The sequence below is a fragment of the Silurus meridionalis genome, chromosome 22 (genome assembly GCF_014805685.1).
Source record: "Silurus meridionalis isolate SWU-2019-XX chromosome 22, ASM1480568v1, whole genome shotgun sequence".
Classification (NCBI taxonomy): domain Eukaryota; kingdom Metazoa; phylum Chordata; class Actinopteri; order Siluriformes; family Siluridae; genus Silurus; species Silurus meridionalis.
Window position 1 is genome coordinate 11,381,238 of NC_060905.1, and position 23,915 is coordinate 11,405,152.

The following is a 23,915-nucleotide window of genomic DNA, read 5'->3' on the forward strand; positions in this document are numbered from 1 at the left end:
TGCTCTTCATTTTGTGCATGAGTCAAGGAATTTGGTGCCTTAGTGTGTACTTCCAAATTTGTAATTGACTTTTTCCAAAATGCCAGACAACCTTAAAAGACATCCGATGATTTTAATCATTAAATTTGATAATCTGATATGCCCATTCAACAAAATAAATTATACCTGGGTCAGATTCTAAGACAAAATTTAAACAAAAAAAACCCCAGATTGTATTGATGAAGTAATATTTTGGGGGGAAATTTGTAGGAGTAGAATATTTTGTTATTTGAGTTATACTGCAACTACACTAAACTGTGTATATGCAGTGAGCAAAAAATACAGCAGAGATTTTCAATTTATTCCAAAACAACAAACTAATTTTTTATTCATTCTTCTGAATTACAGTAATTTTTACTGTAGGACACCATAGAAGAAATTAATTATCAAAATGTGTTTGGTACATTATTATCAAAATGTGTTTGGTACATAAACAATACAAAAGCACCCTATTGCCCAAAATAAATACAAACGTATCCTGGAAAAAAATCATAGTTCACAAAATTGTCTTGTCCCAATGCCGACTTTGTTGTCTTCAGTGCATAAGATATTAATTTATTACTACTCATTTTCATCATCAAGGTACTCGTCTAGAAACTCCAGAACTTCTCCCTGAAAAAGAGAAAAAGCACTTTTATCAAAGTCGACTTTCATGGTTGTGGTTTCATGATGAGCCGCTAAAGGACAGTGAAAATTCGCCTCTCCCTCAAAATATTACACAAGTGTACACTGCACCCTAATGGCTAAAAGTGTCAAGGAGGTAGGAAATATCTTACACTGAACAGAGGTGGAGGGAATTAAGATCTAGCAAAGATCTAGTACTATCATTTGGTTAAAATGCAATGATGTACCATCCTGATAAACATCCTGATGAAAGATTCCATATAACATAGTTTGATTCTTTTCCTAAAATAGCAAGTCACATAATGTTTATAATTTTCCAATCGCAAAAAATCGTAGGGATAAAACTGTATCCATTATAGGGATAAAATGTACATTGTACAATATATCCCTAATAAAGTTATCTTGTTGTACATCCATTAAAATAACTAACTTTCTTTACCCCTTAGTCCTTTCACATGTCAGATTAAAGTTGTTTTATCAGTGACTATTGTTGTTGTCATTGACTATTGACTTATTATAAAAGGAGTCATTGGAGACTCCTTCAACAAATCCAAAATAAATGTGTCTTTATAGTGACCATAACCATATTCATGATTACATGAAGTTTTTTTATTGATTTACCTAAGGGCCACTATAGAACTCAAGCTTTCATATACTATACACGAGAGCTATAGCTATCGATTATTTAAGTAATCTAGTATTCTCCCGATTATGCCAACTATAAATCAAGTAATCGGATACTTTTCTTTATTAAAAAGCAATACTAAATATACAAGAGGAAATAATACGGGTCTCTTAAAATTAATTAGTAATTTGTTTCCTTTTTAGAAAAAAATTTACATTTTATTGCTAATACTGCATATGATCTCGTAAACATCCAACATATAAACGAGGCTCCTCTGCTTTATCTGTATTGTTCCGTCTCCTCCAGAGCTGGTTGTTAGACAGAGATCTCTCCAAGGATTGGAGGTTTAGTTTGATATCTTGCGATTTTATCGACTGTAGCCGGTTTAATTTTTAAAGTGTAAAGTTTTATGGCACCATAGAGGGGGTGACGCTGCCCAATTGGCTAGAGAAAGTCGGAATTGCAAGAAAAAAAAATTATGAGAAAAAAAGTCCGAATTGCGGGAAATAAAAGGCAGAATTGCAAGAGAAAAAAACAGAATTGCGAGAGAAAAAAAATCCAGAATTGGAATTTGTGAGGGAAAAAAAAGTCAGAATTAGGAAAACCTTCTTTATGTGGCAGAAACAGGCTTCCATTGTTGGTGCTTATAATGTTGATGCCTGGAATATAACCTGCAAAGCTGTTTTTACACTTCTGTTCCCATTCTTTTTTATTTACAGTAAACATATTTGCTAAGTTTAAAGTGAACTCAAAATATATAAAGTGAGTTAAACATTTTGTCTTATGAATGGGTAATAACTAAACTTAAACACAACTATTGAGTTCTCTGCTCACCTCATCATCCTGCTGCAGGTTTTCTTTGGCAAATATTAACATCTGCAGCTGTAGTGTGGTCTGATTGTGGTATCGTATTGCCTCCTGTAAACATGATGAAGAAATTGAGACAGTATTCTTCTTTCAAAGATTAAGGGAAAAAAAAATGTATATGTTTTATTGTGCTTGTATGAGTGCAGAAAACACTGACAGATCTGGGTAGGAAGTCCTCATCAGAAAGACCCAACTTCTTTTTGTGATACTGATAATAATCAACATTGTTCTTCATCACATCGTCTTTAGGGTCAAAGAGCAAGTAGCTTGCAACACATGGCACAGCATTCTTTAAGTCATTCACTGTGGCAGAGATAAAACACACACACACACACACACACAAACAAACCAGTCAGACAGTAATGAGACAAAATTCATTAGAATATCACTTTTGGACACTGAATATTTGGGTGTACAGGCTAATTGGCAGTTTTGGCTTACATTTATAATAGGCAAACTGAAGGTAGTGATACATAGTTGCCACAAACTTCTCCACAACAAATCCACCAACGACTGGCGTCAGATCGCTCTCACATCGAACCTTTCGTTCAAGAACCTCGAAATAGTGATCTAAAGAAAGCGCAAATTGGATGAGAACATTACATGACATTGCCGATATTTAAAAATATGGTCACATACCATACAATAAGATACAGACAGGTCAAAAATTAAAGCAAAAACAAGTGAGGGGAATGTTGTTATTGCATGGTTTGAGTCCAATTGTTCCCACAGACGTAAGCATCACTGTAAATCAACACAATATATGATCACCTTTATTTTATGACCAAAAACATTTTTCTTCTGATAGGGGTGGACATGCCCAGATGCACAGGGCACAAGGGTTAATGGAATGGCTTGATAAGCATGAAAATGATGTAAAGCATATGAAATGGCTTTCATGGTACATCACAATCATCTGTGGGAAATTTTAGGTCAATGTGTCAAATAGCCCACGCCATCACCACCATCAAAACGGGTTAAAAGGAAACCGTTAAAAAAATTATTGCTGTTCCCACTACAGTTCCAGGAACCCTGGACAATTTGTCCCTGTGGCTACTGGTGGGCCAAAACCTTAAAAAGATACTACTTCTATTTTTTCTTATTTAATTTGATTGGAGATGGCAAATTGTCGTCAGGATACAAGGACTTCCTCACTTTGTGGAATGTGTAATAATTGAAGTGTTAACCAACCTGCAATTGAGGGGTAAAAATCTTTAAAGTCTTTAATCTCCCGCGAACCCTCTGAGCCAGCAATACATTCATCATAAGCCTTGAAGAAGTCTTGAAGTGCCAGCTCCATATCAGACACAGACGTTCGGTAATTATCCCCGTTATATGCCCGCACTGCTCGAATAAACAGCATCTGCAGCAGTATAAGAAAACACAACACACAAAACACAACCATCTGTCATATAATATATAATTAAAACTGACATCAGAGTTTCAGGCAGGAAACCAATTGTCTTCCAGTTGAGTTTAAATCACATGGAAAGACCTTTGCGTAGGGGATGTAGTAGCTCAGTGGTTAAGGCTTAGTTACTGATCAGAAGGTCAAAAGTTCAAGCCCTGGTATTGCCAAGCTGCCACTCTTGGGCCCTTGAGCAAGGCCCTTAATCCTGTGCACTTAAGGGAATGCAAAGAAAACATTTCACTGTGCTGTAATGCACTTCACAAGTTTTTTACCTTTTATGTATAAGTATCTGTGGTAGCTCAATGGTAAAGGCATTGCACTCTGGATTGAAAGGTCACAAATTCAAAAGCCAGCAGCAAGCAGCACTGCTGAGCCCTTGAGCATGGCCCCTAACCTTCAATTGATCAGTTGTAAGTTACTCTGGATAAAGGCGTCTGCCAAATGCTATAAATGTAATCTGTGAAAATGTTTATGCTTTAATAGCAATTTCGTCAAAATGCCCATCACCTGTGTAAACAGTGTGAATGAGATGTGTATATTTGTGTCTTGCCTCATATGACTTGGTCTCCACATCTTTAAGGTGCTCTTCAGCTCCAGGTAAACTCTTGTAGAAATTTATATTCCTCTGCATCATCTCATCATCAGGATGCTTCACCATGAAGGTGTGTGCAGCAGATACTGCTTTTGCCAGGTTATTGCTCTAAAACACATGAAACCATCTCACATATTGGATTATCGTTTTCAAACAAAGCAAAGGCAAGCATTAATGTACAAATGGTCTAACTTATAATAACGCTTATTTTCCACATTCATTAGTTTGAGCCAGAGGATGTGAATACCATTTATGTAATGCAAATCCTGAAAATGCTGATATAGACAAGATACCAGAGTCCAGTTACTATGGGTAGTGTTACTGATTGGAAAGTTGAGAGTTCGAGCATCGGTGATGCCAGGCTGGCACTATTGGGCCCTTGAGCAAGGCAGTTAACACACTGTCACTGTGCTTCAGGTGCACTGTATCATGGGCTGACTCCAGCTTCCTACCATCACTAGGATATGAGGAAAAAAGAATTGCACTGTGCTATAATGTGTTCAAGCAAAATGCCCTCCTTATTTTTTGCTATGGTGCAAGTAAAGGTGAAAAAATTAGATCCACAATGTTTCGGGGCCAAAATTAATTACTTAGAAACAAATATATATAATATATAAAATGCAGTCCCCTCTGAAGGTTTTGGGCCAGCTGGTGTGAGTAGGTCCTGGCTCTTTAATGCATCAAGAACAAATGGAATGTTGAAAACCTAGGTCAGTTTCCATAAGGACATTACTTCTTCATAGGAAGGAATCAGAGGACTCCTCTACATATTCTAGACTCTACATATTCTAGACTGGCATCAAACAGCAATGTAGCTGGTAACCAATAGTGCACTGTTCATACCTTAAAGTAGGCAAACTGCAGGTATTTGTAAGGTTCTCGTCTCTCAAACTGGTCCAGGGTTTCTCTGCTGGGGAGAGTCTGGCGAAAGGCAGGGAGGCCCTGCTTGCAGCGCTTCAGACACTGAGCGCGTTTCATCACGTTCCCAAAAGCGCGCAGCTCGGGGAAGTCGGAAAAGCGCTCCTCCGTGTCCAAACGCGCCGAGCTGCAGTTTAGATTGCAGAAAGCCTCGCTGTCGCGGAGAAGACGGTGCAGGCGGAGGCTCACCTCCAGATACTCCACAGTCTCCGGCCATTTCTCCGTGCTGTACTGGTCCAGCGCGTGCCTGTACGCCGAGTCCAGCGGCATGAGCTCGTGACGCGGAAAGCTGCGGAAGCTGTACTTCTCATACTGAGCTTGAACAGCCGGGAAAAAGCCGAAAAACAGAACGAAAGTTAAACATTGGTACAAAAGGGCCATTTTGGGTCTAATGTATGCGAATTACGGAACGGATCTGAGTTGGCACAAGTTGAGGAGAGTCGAGGAGCTGGGCTGGGGGGTTGCCAGGTTGAGTGATATCGCGATAAAAACTGCGACCGTTTCTGCTTGTCGACATGCCATCTGTTGTGTAAAATTTGCTTACATCGATTAAATCAGTGCAGGTTCTTAGAATGAGATATAAACACTTAAATATCACAAATCAAAGTGGGCTTGAAATTAAACCCCTACAGAAAGTGAGGTCCCCCAAAAAAAGAACCAATGTAGGTACATGGAATTATGTATGTATAGGAAAATTATTCTTATTTATTATTAAAGCACTGGGTATCTATATTTCGTGGTGATATACTTGTATGTGTATGTTTTTTTTATTTGTTCTTTTAATAATAAATAATATTTACATCTGGCAACCCGGACAAGCCCCCCCTCTCCACGTCTGCACGGTCTACGCCGCTCCCTTCCCCCCTTCACTGCAGGAATTCAGGTTGCAGTGCTGTTCATTATAAAGCGAAACCAAACATCTTTTAACTTTTAACAATTTCCTACAATCCAAAATAATGGCCTAAAACAAATATTTGCTTTTATTTGGATAATCCTAAACAGTATTTAACAGGACTGTATTTAGTTGTATTATTTGTAAAAGTTAACTTTGGGATCAGGGACATTGGGACTGCGAACATCATTAAAGAAGTGTGATTTAGACAGTAGTTTGTCGTGAAACACGGGGCCTGCAAAAGATCGGACTTTTTTCGGTGCTCTAAAATAAACCCTCATCCGACCTCCATCAGAGAATTGCCCTTTCACTCCCCCCCATTATGTGCCACGTTGGAAGCGCTGCTCTGTTTTACGCGTTTCCGTTTAACACTCAACCCCCCGGTACAGTGAGACTGGAGACAGCGGGGAGCTGGGGAATGCTGGAGTTTTGAGATGTGAAGGAGCTTTGGGTAATGGGGGAGCTTCCTCTCGTTATGATGGGCGTTTTCTCTTAGGAGTCGTTCCATTTTGAACAACTCTTTTAAACGAGTCAGAAGAATCGATTCACAGGCGATCAACGAGCTTTAAGAAACATCAGCAATAACAGGGAATTAAACCCAAAATACAGTGTCATTCATTAATATCACACCTGGGATTTAGTCCATGACTAAATGACAATATGGCTTTCTCCATGAGGGGGATTATTATCTTATTAAAAATAAACGAGAAGGACATATAAAAATCAGGAAAGTGTTACAGGAAAAAAACACAGTGAACCACAGTAACACCACAAGACCATTAGACTGGAAGGACCAAACCAAATAAATACATAATTTTTAGTATTAAAAAACCCCCCAAACAAACAGGGAATGTTGTGCTTAATTAATGTTGGATAGTAGTGACACGCGCAACTCCGACCCGTGAATCAAATGATTTACTTTGAAAGAATCGGTTCGTTAAATCTCGTCGCTTTACTCTCTCTGGTTTGAGGGCTGGTCTCTGCTCTACCACGTCTACAGATCTGCGCCAAACGCCTGCTCCACATCCCCCTTTTCCTTTCTCTACTCACCCAGGCGCAAAGATCGGAGACAAGCAGGGCCTGTTTGATTTTGCAAACCAGAACAGAAAGATTTGCTTATAATGATTCGGTTCATGGTGAGGATGATTTTCCTTGCCTTTCTGGTTACTTTTGTGGCATGTAATGCTCCACCGGTCCCGTTAGACGACATCATCATAGAAAAGACTTTCGTCCCCGAGCGTTGCGACCGAGAGGTGAAGTCTGGAGACTTCGTCCGGTATCATTACCACGGCATGTTTCCGGACGGCAAGAAATTTGACTCCAGGTCAGTAGATGCACTGATGTTCTTAATTACATGTTCGATGAAAGTCAGATGTTTGCTCCATCCACCCAGCTTCATCTAACAGAGTGTTTGTTAAGTGGAGTTCAGCCACGCAGGCAGATGAGCATGAACAGATGAGCTTCACCAGGCTGAGGAACGTTATGAGAATCTGTGCATCTACGACAACGTTGAGACACAAACGCTTTGAAGAATGAATGAACTGAGCAACAAGTTAATGCACTACAGGAGTGAATGCTTGAGATTGATTTTTACAGCTCAGCACTGGTAGATGGAGGTGATCAAACTGCACCAGTTTCCTTCCTCGAATCAAAAGTCAGAAACTGAGTGCTTATTATTAGTTTCTATAAAAGCACATTGTAGAATCTTGTATGCCTTGTTGTAATACAAAGTCACACAAATTGCACTAAAACATAACAGTATGCAACTTATATTTAACAATGACAATACCACAATGAAGTCATATACTAAGAGACCCTATTTTACCTAATGTTGTGTATTTGCAGTTATGATCGTGGCAGCACTTACAACGTGTTTGTTGGCCGGAAACAGCTGATTGCCGGGATGGACAAAGCATTACTGGGCATGTGCGTAAACGAGAGACGTCTTGTTAAAATCCCTCCACAGCTTGCCTATGGGAAGGACGGATATGGTAATTTTATATTCCTCCTCATGTTACTGGTCTCACTAATGTGTTCTGTTTTGTTGTGTTGTGGGTTAATGGGAGCATGTTATGACTCCCTTTACCTCTTATCTGGTACAAATATCCAATGCCTTAGCTATTGCTCATGGAGCCTGTACTATGTGTGCGTGTGTCTGTGTATGTATGTGTGTACTTGTGTGTTGGGAAGTGGTTCTTCAAGAGGGGATGATGTTTATGTAAACCTGGGATGAGGACAAATGTTGGGGGTGGGGAGCAGATAACAGCTGGGGTGTGGACTGCTGAAGGCAGTGATTATGTAAAGGTATTTGTAAAGACATGTTAGTACAAGTTGTGAAAAAAAAAACTTGCATCCAGAAAAAGTATTTATGCAATTGGGTGACATTAGCTTCATTAATTATGGCAGGAAGTTTCGGCTCAGAAATGACAGGAGATTCCCAAGCAAGCAAAGGCTTTTATTCGAAACAACCTATAATTGGAGTCGTATATAGTCATGGTTGTCTCTCCATGCTACGTTCAGTTCAAAACACATGTTCAAGTTGATGGTCCTTTTAAAGTACAAATGATCCCAGTTCTGATTGTTAGGTTTTATTAATTTATTACTTCACCAATTAAAGTGCAAAACACACACCACTACACATTGTTAAGAGTATGCATGGCAACACATTAGTTTGAAATCATGCTATATATGTAGAAAAGGGCATGAAAACCTTTCATAGTGCATGTGCATTCACAAAACTCCATTGTCTGGCAAATTTCCTGTTGCAAACAAAATTGGATTAGCTAAGTCAAGACCATTTGTAAGGCTTTAGAAATAAAGGAGTCTGTGATAGGGTTCATTTTAAAAAGGTTTTGCTGATTTGTATAACCAAGCACTGCTTCCTCATCAGGTGACATCATCCCCGCTGATTCAATCCTGCACTTTGATGTGCTTTTGCTTGATATCTGGAACACAGAAGACAAGGTGCAGGTTAAAACTTACTACATGCCAGAGAAGTGTGGCCGAACCGTGCAGGTCTCTGACTATGTACGCTACCACTACAATGGCACTCTGCTTGACGGCACACTCTTCGACTCTAGGTAAGCGAGACAGCAAGAAATGCTGTGCAGCTCGGTTGTGTACATGCGTGTGCTTAGTATGCTCTTTATTCTTATTATAGTCACACACGCATGAGGACGTATGACACATATGTGGGGATTGGCTGGCTGATTGCTGGCATGGATCAAGGTCTTTTGGGAATGTGCGTGGGAGAGAAACGCATAATCACTATGCCACCGTCACTTGGCTATGGAGAACACGGAGATGGTGAATATTCTTCCAGTGCTGGAATTAAACATCGGAGCATCTTAAAACAGTATAATAGATGTGTTAACTATTGCAAATTCAGATTTAGATTTTTTTTGCACGATAGATTTACTTGGTAAACATTTTGAACCTACTTTTTTCAGTCATGACATAACCACATCTAATTGGACTGTGCATGTTGCACAAGGCAGATGTTGTTAAATGTATGTGTCTTATCTAAACTGTTACAACCAGCATTTCAACTTTAACTTCTAGCATTTTGAGAAATTTCACATAGCTTTACAATTTCTCATGTCTCTCACATCTGCCATGTTAGCTTGGTTGGAATTCACAACTTTTTTTTTTTTTTTTTTGTGAAATTCCTTTCCAAACTCAGAAAATGATTGATCTCTCTCACTCTCAAACACTCTACAGGTAGTGACATCCCTGGCCAGGCTTCTCTAGTATTTGATGTTGTTCTGTTGGATCTTCATAACCCTAAAGATGAGATTACAGTGGAAATTGAAAGTGTACCAGATTCCTGCCAACGCAAGAGTAAGGAGGGAGATTTCATGCGCTACCACTATAACGGGACCCTGCTGGATGGAACCCATTTTGACTCCAGGTAATTGAAAAACAACGAAAATGTAAAGCATATACAGTATAGTCTATTCAACAGGCAACTCAACATACATACCTGTTAATGTGCACCATATTCGTATGCTTTGCAATAAAACATCATTAGCAATGACATCAACAATAATAATAATACAAATAATACACTAAACAAGATTAATTAAAAATTAAATTGAAACCAAATTTAAAGAGAATGAAATAAAACAACAAATAATAAAATGATAAATATTGAATAAAATGAATAAATAAGATAAAGAGTAAAATAGAGATTTATTTGATATTAATAAAAATGAACTAAAACTTAAACTTATAATGCTAAAAGTGTGTCACAAAAGTATATTAATATTTGTGTTGCAGCTATTCAAGGAATCACACATATGATACATACATTGGGAAAGGCTATGTGATTGCTGGGATGGACCAGGGCCTTTTGGGTGTGTGTGTCGGAGAGCGCAGAAGAATTATTATCCCACCACATCTGGCTTATGGAGAAGAAGGAACAGGTTTGTTACATTATTGGGAATTAGGAGGATTCTTAAAATAGGTACTCCATGGCAGAAGCAGCTACATCCAGACTTACACTGCTGTATGTCCTACGCTTTCTAGGTCATTCTCCTATAGAGGATTATTGTTTCTTATATTTAATTATGTTGTGTCACACTTAACTCAATTTTCTGTCTTTTACACTATAGGCTTATTTTGCACTTCAGATATCTTTCAGTTTGTAATTTCTTCTTTCATTCTTTCTGGCCGTGTGTTAGGCACTAAGATTCCTGGGTCTGCTGTGCTGGTGTTTGACGTCCACATTATTGACTTCCACAACCCCTCTGACACAGTGCAGATCATCAGCGATAAGCCGGGGAAATGCAACTACACCACTAAACGTGGTGATTTTGTGAAATACCACTATAACGCTTCACTTATGGATGGCACTTTTATTGATGCTTCGTAAGTAACAAACACATACAGTACATGGATTTGCTGTGTTGTTGTTTTGAACTTTTTATCTGACAAACTGTGTTTAAATATGTGTGTAGATACAGTTATGGGAAGACATATGATGTGGTTCTGGGAGCAGGACAGGTGATTCTGGGTATGGAGCAGGCCCTGCTGGAAATGTGTGTGGGGGAGAAACGCAAAGTAGTTGTACCTCCTCATCTGGGCTATGGAGAAAGGGGAGTGGGTAAGTCACTCTCTTTCATTTAGTAAAATCCAAAAAAGGGTACATTGTCACTGCTCTGCTATTGAGCTTTGCTTTAGTTTAGTATTCATGCTTCCTTCAGATAAACACTTCTGCCAAATTAACAACTGCAGTATGATTTTCACACATGCACACACACACACACACACACACACACACACACACACACACACACACACACACACACTGATAGACTGATACACCATGTGACTGGTAAGTGATGGTTTATTGTGTTTCTGCTTATTTATTATGAACAGCTTGGTTGCTGGCAATTATTATTTTGGATTTGAAACTTTCCATAGGTAAAACACTTTGGACATATCAAAATGCCCCACATTTAATTTAAACAAACAAACAAACAAACAAACAAATAAATACAACACAGCTTAATTTTAAATGCTTAATTATCCATTGAAAGTACCACAACATTTTCAGCATCTATAAACCACCTCATTGTTTATGTAGCTCACAAATCTAAGAGAATTTACCTCAGAAATCTAATATATAATGTTAAAGGACTTTGTTTGGTAGGCTGTTTATTTTCCCCATTTAATCAAGACTATGGTGAAATTATAAAAACTGCATATCAAAGGTTAAATTAGTTTATTTCACTATGGACATTTCCTTGTCAAGTACACAGTATAGTGTATTGTATAATATGCAAAGTACACATTTTTTGTGGCAGCCCTGTGGTCATGATTCTGACTGCAATACTTGAGAGAACCAGCAGAGAGCGATCAAACTGTATCTGTAATTCTGTATGGTGCTATGGGTGGTCAGTGATTGCTCTCAATGTGGCAGTGCTGCAAAACAATGACAAAGCTAAAGTGCAATGCAATCAGCAATTAAATTCATTTCGAACACAAAGGCAGGGTTCAATTAAAAAAAAATTGAGCATCCAACATTTCTCACCTCAGTCCTAATTGGAAAAATTAAGAATACCGTTTAAGAAATCCACAGTTTCACATAAGGAATCTACAGTAATGTAATTCAATGTGTGTAGATGGAGAAGTCCCTGGGAGTGCAGTGCTGGTGTTTAATATCAAGCTGGTCAGTGTTGAGGAAGGTCTTCCTGAGGGCTACATGTTTATATGGAATGATGAAGTGTCACCCAATCTCTTCAGTGACATGGACAAAAACAAGGACCTACAAGTGGATCTCACTGAGGTATAGACCTTTTGATAAAATGTTTGTGTGTGTGTACTAGATATACTTATACATGTATGTTGAGTCTGAATAATCTTTCTCTCCCTAGTTCTCAGACTACATCCTGCTTCAAGTGGAAGAAGGCAAAGGTCGTCTGGCTCCAGGCTTTGACCCTCAGCGTATCATTGAGAACATGTATAGCAACCAGGACCGCAATAAGGATGGACAGATCACTGCAGAGGAGTTGAAACTAAAGGCAGAAGAAGCAGCTGCTCATGATGAGTTATGATAACACATTCAGGGATGAAATGAACAGGATTGTATGTGTCTGAATAGTAAAGTAGGGGTGTAGGTTGGGAACGGGTAAAGGATATGATACATTCAGCATTCTGAATAGATGGTGCTGTTTGGAGTGAGTGTTATGTATGTGAGAGATGATTGGATGTTTGAATGGACGTGTGTCTGCGTGTGATTATTTTAAAGTGCCAAAAATATGTTTGATCTTTTTTTTAAAAACCTTCCCTTTAATAAACACATTCCAAACCCCAGTGTACTCTCTTGTGGCTTTATTCATGCATTTAGAGATTTCATCCACAAATATGCAATACCCAATCACCTTATTCCAGCATACCTAAAATATTAAGGTACGCAAAGCAGGGAGGTGCTTAGTGGTTAAGGCATCAGACTTTCAATCTGAAGGTTGTGTGTTCAGACCCGAGTCACAACTGGGGCCCTGAGCCATGCCCTGAACTCCATAGCTGATCAATTGTATTAATTTGAAAACAAGTAAGTGACTCTGGGTAAGGATGTATACCGTAAATGTAATTGGTTAATTAGTCATTTATCTTCATCCTTTGATTAGCTTAACCAATCTAACTATTACAACGCTTTTAAATGTGAAAAGAAACTGGAGAATCTAGAAGAAACTTACGTTTGCATGGGGAAAACATTCAAAGCTCTATTGTATAAAAAGCAATAAATCAACTTCAAAATGTAATTAGGAGCTTTTGAATGAAATCTTTATTCAGATCCACAAAATGATGTTGCTGAGTAATAAGTGTGTGTTCAGTGAAATTATATAATATATATATTGATTAATGTGTTCATATAATTAATGTAAAATACTGCTCATTTATTTTTACTTTCTCTGACCTTATAACACTATGAAAATAAAACCTAGATTATGACCTACTTTTGTTATCAGGTCATGACTCACTACTTGTGACTCATTAGTTAAAAGGAATTTTTTCTATATAAGATTGGACACAATTAGTAAAATGATAATGCTAGCTATTAAAAAAAAAAAAAAAACCTTAATATCTAGTTCTGATTAGTTGAATGTTGGTGGTCCACAACATTTGGTATTTTCTCTTCCTCTTAGAGATATAAGACCCACAAACAAAGTTTTGGTTTAAATTAATGGAACATTGCTTACTGCATTGTTATATTGTCATACAGTACATACTTTAGACCATTTTCACACAGAACAAATAAAGACTATGTGCAAAACAGATATTGATATTGTAACATGATCGACGAGCTTTTTTAAACAGTTAAACAGAACAGTTCTAAGAAAAAAACAACATAAAGAGAAACTACATTGGAATATAAATCAAGTAAACAGCATGGTAAGTCAGTTGTTCTCGCTGCATGATTAGCTGCAAACTACTGATTTGCCAGTCTTCTTTACAAGTTCAGGTGTGTAACTGCTATGATAGCACCTAGAATGAATATAAAAACAAATGAACAAAATAAATGTGCAAAATAAGCACATGCATTGTTATTATAATTAATAAGCATAACGAAGATATTATAACTCATCACCTATTTGAAATATTTGATTAGCAAGTTTCAAGAATATATTCTTATTTAGATTTTATATATATTCTAAATAATAATAACAACAATAATAATAATAATAGTAGGTAATATAATTTTTTGTTGCTGTTGTTGTTGTTGTTGTTGTTGCAATTGCTGCCTGCATGCACTTTAATAGTTTCACAATAATTGCATGATGCTTGTTCCCCTTCCTGTGTGTTAAATGGGTGTGCTTGGGCAAGAGTTTCTGTGTATTTTGCAGGTGTGGACTGATGGTTATTGTGAAATGACGGTACGGCATGACCACAGAAAACACAATGCCATGCACATTTACAAAAACCCATATCAAGCTGTTTTCTTGTGTGTGCAGAACGAAAAAAGTATAGATCCGATTTTCTCCAGCTGGATGCTTTGACTTGTGTACTTGCACAAACTCTGTATTTACCATGAGCTCATATTGATGATTTGTAGGTTCCTCTGTGTCTGTCTGTGTCTGTGTGTGTGTGTGTGTGTGTGTGTGTGCTGAATCCGGTTCACGTTTTATACTGCGCCTGGAGGGCGGGATCGGACGCCTTCAGGGTGTTAATGCTACTAACCGAGAACCCAGAGACTAACAGAGAATTGAGGTTAACCCCAACTGAAAGAAATGCGATTTTAACCTTTTCAACTAATATTTACACTGTGCGCTCCAGAGATCCTCAACCAAGACTCAAGAGACAGGTGCGTTAGTGCTCTTCTCATTACATCCACCTGCTTTATCACACCTGCCACGTAGGAAACACAGTAGACTAGTCCTGATAAGTTAGAGTAACCTAGTCTGTTGTAATTAGTAGCAGACTGGTTTTAGGGATCATATATAGATATGCGTGCACGTCATGAAGTGACATGCGGTGCGCGAGGATTTGACCCACAGAGTTCATGTCATAGGAATTGTAATGACATGACATAATGGTATTGATTCCTGACGACCTGTACGACCTACAGGAGTGTGAATAGCTTCTTGAACTAGATTTTGTAATTGGAGAAAAACGGTTCTTTTATGGTTAAAGACGGTTTAATTGGGTTTGTCTCAACAACTCAGTTGGCAGTTGTTTCAGGCATGCGCAGAAACTCTTTCTCAGCCTCAGGCAATAGTTTACCTGACTATAGCTCTAATTTATCTACATGGAAATACTTCATCTCCTGACATTAAACAGCTTAAACAGCTTTTTTTTTTTTTTATTTGAACTTTGGAACTACACTGGATGGGACACAACAGCACGATATGAGTATTTTTATTGATGCTCTGGTAAAATAAAATAAAAAAAAATTATATATATATATATATATATATATATATATATATATATATATATATATATATATATATGTCATTCAACTATATTATTGCACCTCAACTTAAACATACCTTGTGCTAAATGTTTACAACTATATATATATATATATATATATATATATATATATATATATATATATATATATATATAATATTATAATTATAATTAAAAGAATAATTGTTTAAACATTAAATACTTTTTTCAGCATTTCAGATTTTTAGCATCATACACACAGATTTCTGGCTCATAAAGTGTTAAAAGCCGCCTGTTGTATATAAACCTTTTCGCTCAGCTGATCCTGCAAGATTTCACACTACTGTTACCTCAGCAACTATTTTATAGCCTCAATGGCTAAAAAAAACAAACAAATGCATACAATAATACATATTTATTTGTAATATTATAATTTATTGGGCAGCCATCTCAAAAATCTTGATTTTACTATTATTATTATTTTGCCTAAATGAGGCCAATATCCTGTGCTTCTCATATTTCAGCATTTTTGGTAGCTGTAATCAGTTTTGTTGTTTGTTTCACAAACAATCACAATTATGTCATTGATTTGAAGTTGTGTTTTATTTTTTACATTTACAGTTTTTCTCAGTTGCTTTGGAGCGTTTCTCAGATCAGAAATGAAATTCTCAAAACTCCTTGTTTAACCTCCCTGTCATTTATTCACTTGTGCTCATCATTAAAACATTTCTTGTTGCTTTGATGAAATTGCGAATGCTTTAGTACATTCATTTAATCGATTGTGTACAATTGTCCGCTGTTTACTACATTATCAAAATATATTATAATAGTTTTACCTAAATAGTCTTAACCCCCGAAACATCTAGGCATCAGTTAATGACATAAGTCATTGAATGCAAAAGGGTTAAACCAGTTGTCAGAATCTGTCAAGCTTAAATTTCTATTAAACCTTTTTTGGTAAATGTTTCTTGAATTGATTAATTGTGCAGATGAATCTTGAATGTCACTAATGGAGGATAGTGTATGGCATCAGATCAACCAATAATCAACTAGTTCTCTAAAACAGGTCAAAGGTGAATTTTGTGAACCTTCAATTGGCAAGCGCATATTGACAGAGCAAAACACAGAATTACAATTTCTGAAAATGGACGATCAACCAAGAAATCAATCAATATAAATCAAATATGCATAAATCAAATAGATAAAGTTGTGCTGCTGAAATGCATATATACCATACACAATAAATTTAGCCTTGTGCATTTTCAATCATTATAATCCAAACCGTAGTTTATATCAAGAAATACTGAAATACTGACAACATGACTAAACATGACTACATGACTAAACATTTCAACGATCTTGTTTGTGAATAATAACAAAAGGACTCGTTATTCTGAGAGGAATGAGATGTTCATTGACACAAATACGTTTGAGAAATGCCCCAAAGCAACTGAGAAAAACTGTAAGCAGCCTTTCAAATTGGCACATAATTGATTTTGAAATTATAATTTACACAAATGTCTTAAAGTGTCCCACATTTAGCATATACTTATTTGTAGATTTCCAATAATACAATTCTTTTGTGTTAACAGTGCACTATTAGACTGTAAGATAGGGATTGAAGGATTATGCAGGAGTCTGTAAGGTGGTGGTGATGATCTTGATGTTCCTGATGTTGTGTTTGTTTTTAAGTGAATCTATTATGGAGGAGGAATCTCTTTTGGATTTGGGTGATCTGACTGAAGTGGAGCAAACCACCATTTTAAATGTGTTGTTGAGGGATAACCAATTACGCACCTACGATGAGGGCCGGATCAGGTGTGTTTGTGGGGTAAAATGTTAATATTGTAATATACTGTACATACGGAAGTAATGTTATTTAATCGGTATACGTTATCATGCCTTCATGTAATCTGTGTGTGCATTTGTGTGTGTGTTCAGCAAACTCAAACATGTGGAGGCAGACCCTGTACGCCTTCACTTCCTCACAGGCGCGTGGTTCAATGAGCAACGAGCCAAGCGCTATCAGAATCGAGGGACTGAGGTTGTCCAAACCTCTATTCGCCGCAAAAAGAGGGACAGAGGTCATTTATTCTCTTACTGTCTGTATAATTTGAAGAATGTGTTATACGTCTCTCGCTCTATACCATATTTTAATTGTGCATGTAAAATCTCTGTACTTTGTTAAGTGTTGCACTTATTTACCATTTTTGTCAATTTAATTATTTTTTTCATTGTGTAGATTTGCCTGTGATGTCAGTGTTTGAAGAAAAGAAAGAACAAAAGCCATACCAGGAGCAGGAAGAGATTATAGAAGTGAACTCGACAGACCAGGAAGAGATACGAGAAAAAGAAGAAATAATAGAAAAAAAACCAAATATAGAGGAGGAGAAAAAAGAGAGGTTATTTAAAGGCTATTTCAATTCCAAAATTACATGAATTATTGTAATCCCAAACATAAAAGGAACTGTGCTAACTTAAACTTATCTTCCCCTGTCCCGCTCTTAGTGCAGCCCCCAAACCACGACCAAGGACTAAACAAAGCACAAAGGTTAGATTTTTGCAAGTGGTGTGCTTGAACACCCTATATTATATTTAAGAAATGAGTTTGTATATACATATTTACATATTTGTCTTATTTACTCTATTTGTCTATATTTACTCTGTTTGATTAATATCAACTATAAACATGTTACATGGCCAAAAGAATTTGGCTAACTGACCACTACACTCATATTTCTCAAACTGTTGGCACAAAGATGGAAGCACAAAGTTGTATAAGGTGCATCTGTATGCTGTAGCAGTACAGTTTGAGTTAGGTTTCCTTATCACAATGCTTCTCTAGACAATACAAATTCCATAAAAAATGAATGGTTTGCTGAAGGTCTGGAGGAACTTGAATGAAAATTGATATGCCAATGTTTGACCAGGCTTGTCACCTGACTCTTGTGCCTGACTTCCCTCAAACTGTTGTGACTCTGTGGTAATTCCCATATATTTGGAATGGGCACATATGAAGGTAATGGCAAGGTATCCACATACCTTTGGTCATCTAGAGTACCATTAAATCTCAATAATCCCTAGAATTAAAATCTGATATTGGACAGTGAATGTAGTTTCATGCATTTAAGTAGTGATGAATGTTGTTTGTTTAATTTTAATTTTATATTTTTTAAGGAATATTTATAAATATATGTTTTTATATAATTCACATGCTATTGTTCTCTATAGACAAATACTGAAAAGATAGATGATAGTTCAGAAGTTGATTCAAGGGAGATTACCGGAGGTACGTTCTTTCCATTTCAAAAGACCCAACAGGAACTACCAGTCCTGTCTATTTCCTATATCTGTTTCTTATTTCTATCTATCCTACTGTTTCAGGAAGTGTTGTGGATTCAGGGGCTTTAGAGGACCGGTCACTGCAGAACACAACCTCATCGTTACAGGTGTCTACACAAAATTTATTTAATAAAATTTCTAGTTGAATTGATTATACAGTTATATGTAATGTATAGTATATTAAGATGCTGCAATCAAAAATTTTGATTTGTATGTTTATAGGCAGATTCTGATGGTGATATTGATTCTGGCAGTACTGAATTGGACTATACCGGATTTGGCTCAGTAAACAACTTGTACTCTAATAATACGGTATGAAGCCAACCCTCCTGCACAAAGCTATATATTGTATTACAGAAATGTACATGCATGTTACACAGCTTGGGGCTCTAACAAACACTTGCTCACCTCCTCATACATTTTTTAATCTATTCACTCTAATTTGCACCATGAAGATCTCAGCAGCATTTACAATGTATTTTTTTTTTTTTTTTTTGCACCTTCACCTTGACTTAATCAGAAGATGTTCACAGAGTGCAGACAGCTGGGCACCAACTGCCTAGTATAGTCAGTAAAGTATAAACATCCAGCATAAATATATCAAGGCAATAATACAAATTTAAAGTGTCACATAATCACATGCATAGAAGGCTTTTGAATTGTTAAACAAAAGGGTCACATTATGAAAATGCTTTTAGGGGAATAAAAAAATTAAGAGAGGAGGATACCACAGCGATAGCTTCCAATAAAGGTCAATTTTTATTAAATTTTTAAAATTATCATTTGTTTTCTATTTTGTCCGTATGTCATCTAAGTATATAAGAAAAACCAACAAAAAACCAACAAATAACTGAGTAGCATTGTGTCTCACAGTTGCGGGGTTTAATCTTGATCTCGGGTTACTGATTGCATGGATTTCTTCATGTTCTTCAAAAGGATTTTCAACGGGTACTCCAGTTTTAACCGTCATAGAAAATAGCTACTGTGAATTGCACCATGCATGATTTTACTAATGTTAATTTTCATTTATAATTATATTGTTACATAATGGTAAATAAGCTAATAATGCCCACAATCCAAAAAAAATAAGCAGAAATTGCCCTGGCTTTCAGATAATACAAGCTTGGCATTAAACAATCCAAAGTAAAAATTTTAAATTGGATTTGAAGCACACATGCTAGAGTAGGTACACAGAATATTAGGTGATGATCAGACCAAGTAGTGTCTAAAACTGTAAAACCAGTACAGCAACTGTGATTGTAATAGCAATATTTTAGCAAGTTGTTGCGTTTGTCTTATGTGATGCAGACACAGTGGAAGAGCTATTCGTTTAGTGTATGGCCTCTGTTGTTCTGTCTGGAGAACTGGCTGTGATTGATATGGCATATTCCATGTGTATATACAAATCTGTTAAGTCCAGAAGTCCAGGGACTGGCAATACTCAACAAAATAACCAACTGAACTGACAATAAAAAGAAAAAAATAATGAAATTTGGGATATGGCCTAAGCAGTGACATGTTCATGGTCTTTATCAGGAAGTCATATCAGCTAACATTAGCTACCATGTGTTTGTCTTCCAAAGATGAGTGGCAGCATGATGAGCCTATACAGTGTCGGGGATTTTGGAAGTGTTACAGTGACTGGCCAGATCCAGTTCTCTCTGCTGTATGACTCTAGGAAAGAGGAGCTTCATGTACGAGTTTGTCGATGTCAGGACCTGGCTCCAGCACGTAACAAACGTTCTGATCCGTAAGTGTTGGGATGTTTAACCAAATTCTATCTCACAATTATATGTACATGTATATTTAAACAGTAAAATGTTTTTGCAGGTATGTGAAGTTGTACCTTCTGCCAGACAACTCATCTCACAGCAAAAGGAAAACGACAGTAAAGAGGAAAACCCTCAATCCTGTATATGATGAAACACTCACGGTAATAATCTATTTCAGTTAAAGTTATAGTGAAGTATATCTATAAACTATATTGCAGTTCTTGTTGTTCTTGTTGATAATGCTATTTTCTATATTGTAGCTATATTCATTGGTCATTTGATATTATAGAAACCTACCACACAGGTCACTACTTTTGCATTAAATTTATTTAAAGAAATGGTAATGTATTCAGTTACATTTTAACTGGAGTCTTCTTCAATTTGTATTCAATAAACGACATGGGGAGTAAGTGAATTTTCTGAAAAATGTATAGACTTTGTAACACAAAATGTTACTGATCATCTTTAACCGCATATTTCTAAATCATGCACATTACCAGGATCTACTCTAATCTTTACCCCAGTATAAAGTACGGAAATCAGACCTGATGGCTCGCGTGCTCAGTGTCTCAGTGTGGCATATGGAGCGCATGCGGAGGAACCTGTTCTTAGGGGAGGTGGAGGTGCAGCTCAGCAATTATGACTGGAGCCAGACTAAACCTACCTGGTACCCCCTTCAGCCCAGGGTAAGTAAAATACATCCTGCAATCAAAACAGACAAATGCAGAGACAGTTAGTCAAGAAGTCAAGTCAAGAAGCTTTTTATTGTCATTTTAACCATATATAGCTGACGCAGTACACTGTGAAATGAAACAACGTTCCTCCAGAACCCTGATGAAACAACATGAACTACATGAAACAACATAAAACAACAATCACAGAAACAGAAAAACACAGGGCCAAGGACTACTAAGTGTCCTCGCCACATAAAGTGCACGTGTGCAACCTGGTGCAAACACAAGACAGTGCAAGACAATACACAGAACACAAAATAGCTTCACCAGTAAACTTGTTGTAACGAGACAGTAAACAGTAGCAAAAATGTAAACAAAATATTGTAAACAAAATATTGTCAAAAGAGCAAATAGCAGCAATCCAGGAAAGATGTGCAAAAACGGCATGTAAACAGTTTATGGTAATGAAGTGATGTACTGTATGGTACTGAAGTCATGTGTGTGCGAAGTGAGTGAGTGTGAGTGTGTGTGAAGTCCAGGTTGTACAGATCTGTGTGTGTGTGTGTGTGTGTGTGTGTGTGTGTGTGTGTGTGTGTGTGTGTGTGTGTGTGAGTTCAGTTTAGATAACACCACTGTATTATGAAAAAATGTAAATCAAATGTTTTTTGTCTTAGGTAAAAATAAATCCTGAAGCTGTCATCAGCAGGGGAACCATCCTACTAACAGTTAAATTCATACCACCTGGCTCTGAAGGTCACTGAACACTGACACACACACGTACAGTAGAAACAGTGTTATATTCTAATACTAGATAATAATAAATCCTATCTTATGTATGTGTTTACACTCTATGTGATATTTTTGCACATTTGTGGATACAGAAGGGGGGTTCCCTCTCACTGGTGAGCTACATATTTGGCTAAAGGAGATTGTTGGATTCCTTCCTCCAAAACGTGGTACTCCAAGTATCTTTGTAAAAAGGTAATCTGCACATATGTGCAGAAATATCAGTAACTTGTTTGGTAACAATAGCATTATAATATATTGTACTTACCTTTATAGAAAATGTACTTGGGAGTGTGTCTGGTGTGTTTGCAGTGTGATTTTGCCAGATGAAAGCGGTGTTAGTGGTCAGAAGACACGGGTTATCCGTGGCTCAGTCAGTCCTGTTTTTAACCACACTATGGTGTTCGATGGGCTGCAGTCCGGTGACCTCTCACAGGCATGTCTTGAAATTACTGTGTGGAACTCTTCCAGCTCTCTTGGTGGTGTGCGCCTCAGCACAGGCTCAGGTACAGTGTATATATTGACACATACATGAATTAGATGCACACAAATGCAAATCATGTTTTCGCCTCAAAAAGCATATCAGTGTAATAGTCAGGTTTGTTTGAAGCCTTAAAATTGTATTTTACTTGATACCAAAATGTTATTAATATAAATGTAACATATAGCAATTTCCAAATGAAGTGTTCTTAGTGAAATTATTATGTTTACAAATGATCCATATTAGTTATTTCTCAGGTTTTGTAGAAAAGGTCCAAGGTAACTAACATGAAATATTTTATTTTTTACATTTTTATCTTAATTTAATTTTACAATTCACAATTAATCGGAAGTGTCTGTGTTAAAGGGAAAAAGCACACATAGATTCTGTACTATTATTGTCAGGAAAGGATTTCTTGATTATAGAAAGTTGGTATACTGGTTGTTTGGGCTAAAAAAGTATGCTAATGTCTTGTATTTGTGTAAAAACACTAATCAAAATGTTGTGTGCCATTGAGAAAATACATATTTGAGTAAGTTTTTGGTATGTTTGTGTGTTCTTTAGGTGAAAGTTATGGTCAAATGGTTTGCTGGATGGACTCCACTGACGAAGAAATCAATGTGTGGAATACAGTAATTCAGAACCCCAATGACTGGGTGGATGTTGCTCTCCCAATCAGAACCAACCTACAGCAGTAACACACCTGGCCTAACAAATCAAGTCCAGCAATTTCCTTCTTTGTTTTTTCACAGGAATTACTGCTGTCTCTCTGTGACAAATCTTGAAAGTCCCTTAAATTCTCTATCTATTTTTGCAATTTACATACAGAAATATGTAAATCTGAAGGAATTTCAATCTGCTGACCCCTCAGAAAATCCTAGTGTTTGGGATTTGGAGATATCTACAATGTTATAATACTTATCATAATATTTAAACCCCGTGGTGGCTTCACAAACACACTGGACCAAAATTTTCTTTTGTAAATAGTATTTGAAGTGTTATTTTATACATCTAAATAATATGGTTTGAAAGGTGTAGCTTTAGGTTTTGCCATGTTTTAGTATTCTTGAAGATACATAAAGCAATGTAGACACCACTTAGTGCTACATGATTATTTTTGCTTTGAAAAGCACTTGCATTGGTACTTCCAAACTTGGAATATAAGATAATGAGTACAAATATATGTTCTTAACTTTTTTTAAAAGAATGAATGGTTTTGTATCTGCTAATTAAATAAAAATAAAAGTGATGACGTAATGTTTCAGTGTGTGTCCCTGGGTGTGTGTGTGAGAGAGAGAGTTGATTAGGCTGATCATTGTAAAAACAATAGTCATTTAGCAGTGTTCTTCGTGTAATCAGTAGGGGTGGAGTATAGTTTATTTTATTAGTTTACAAACAGTAGAACAGGTGACTAGTATCTGTTCTGTCGTTTATTAGGTACAACGTAAACATTTTATAAATGGACCACGCGACAGCCGGCCATGACTTCTTAGGAT

At 36.8% G+C, this 23,915-nt stretch overlaps 3 protein-coding genes across 3 annotated transcripts; 2 read left to right on the forward strand and 1 right to left on the reverse strand.

The window, feature by feature from the left end:
* Positions 1 to 319: 319 nt before the first annotated feature.
* Positions 320 to 5,563, reverse strand: LOC124375766 (cartilage associated protein). The gene is made up of 7 exons (XM_046834375.1): positions 5,002 to 5,563; positions 4,117 to 4,266; positions 3,347 to 3,518; positions 2,597 to 2,725; positions 2,313 to 2,458; positions 2,123 to 2,206; positions 320 to 651 (listed from the first exon to the last, which is right to left on the reverse strand). The coding sequence occupies exons 1-7, from the start codon at positions 5,455 to 5,457 to the stop codon at positions 601 to 603; spliced, it is 1,188 nt and encodes a 395-aa protein (XP_046690331.1). The 5' UTR covers positions 5,458 to 5,563; the 3' UTR covers positions 320 to 600.
* A 1,369-nt stretch (positions 5,564 to 6,932) lies between these two features.
* Positions 6,933 to 12,784, forward strand: fkbp9 (FKBP prolyl isomerase 9). Its single transcript, XM_046834371.1, has 10 exons — positions 6,933 to 7,292; positions 7,814 to 7,959; positions 8,859 to 9,048; positions 9,129 to 9,274; positions 9,689 to 9,878; positions 10,247 to 10,392; positions 10,651 to 10,837; positions 10,927 to 11,072; positions 12,094 to 12,257; positions 12,346 to 12,784. The coding sequence occupies exons 1-10, from the start codon at positions 7,090 to 7,092 to the stop codon at positions 12,523 to 12,525; spliced, it is 1,698 nt and encodes a 565-aa protein (XP_046690327.1). The 5' UTR covers positions 6,933 to 7,089; the 3' UTR covers positions 12,526 to 12,784.
* A 1,813-nt stretch (positions 12,785 to 14,597) lies between these two features.
* On the forward strand, positions 14,598 to 23,671 carry sytl1 (synaptotagmin-like 1). Its single transcript, XM_046835568.1, has 15 exons — positions 14,598 to 14,774; positions 17,057 to 17,182; positions 17,306 to 17,448; positions 17,607 to 17,766; positions 17,873 to 17,915; positions 18,596 to 18,653; positions 18,749 to 18,813; positions 18,929 to 19,018; positions 20,290 to 20,456; positions 20,537 to 20,639; positions 21,003 to 21,164; positions 21,827 to 21,905; positions 22,034 to 22,133; positions 22,251 to 22,444; positions 22,984 to 23,671. Exons 2-15 carry the CDS (start codon positions 17,067 to 17,069, stop codon positions 23,115 to 23,117), a joined length of 1,614 nt encoding a protein of 537 aa, XP_046691524.1. The 5' UTR covers positions 14,598 to 14,774; positions 17,057 to 17,066; the 3' UTR covers positions 23,118 to 23,671.
* The last annotated feature ends 244 nt before the right edge of the window (positions 23,672 to 23,915 follow it).

Bases quoted from the DNA above. Each gene is read 5' to 3' on its own strand.
- fkbp9 (XM_046834371.1), top strand. From the start codon at position 7,090: ATGATTCGGTTCATGGTGAGGATGATTTTCCTTGCCTTTCTGGTTACT. The intron at 10,838-10,926 runs GTAAGTAACAAA...ATATGTGTGTAG, and splicing joins GGCACTTTTATTGATGCTTC to ATACAGTTATGGGAAGACAT. The intron at 12,258-12,345 runs GTATAGACCTTT...TTCTCTCCCTAG, and splicing joins TACAAGTGGATCTCACTGAG to TTCTCAGACTACATCCTGCT.
- sytl1 (XM_046835568.1), top strand. From the start codon at position 17,067: ATGGAGGAGGAATCTCTTTTGGATTTGGGTGATCTGACTGAAGTGGAG. The intron at 20,640-21,002 runs GTAATAATCTAT...TCTTTACCCCAG, and splicing joins TATATGATGAAACACTCACG to TATAAAGTACGGAAATCAGA. The intron at 22,445-22,983 runs GTACAGTGTATA...TGTGTTCTTTAG, and splicing joins GCGCCTCAGCACAGGCTCAG to GTGAAAGTTATGGTCAAATG.
- LOC124375766 (XM_046834375.1), bottom strand. From the start codon at position 5,457: ATGGCCCTTTTGTACCAATGTTTAACTTTCGTTCTGTTTTTCGGCTTT. The intron at 3,519-4,116 runs GCAAGACACAAA...ATACTGCTGCAG, and splicing joins TGGAGACCAAGTCATATGAG to ATGCTGTTTATTCGAGCAGT. The intron at 2,459-2,596 runs GTAAGCCAAAAC...TCTCTGCCACAG, and splicing joins TCAGTTTGCCTATTATAAAT to TGAATGACTTAAAGAATGCT.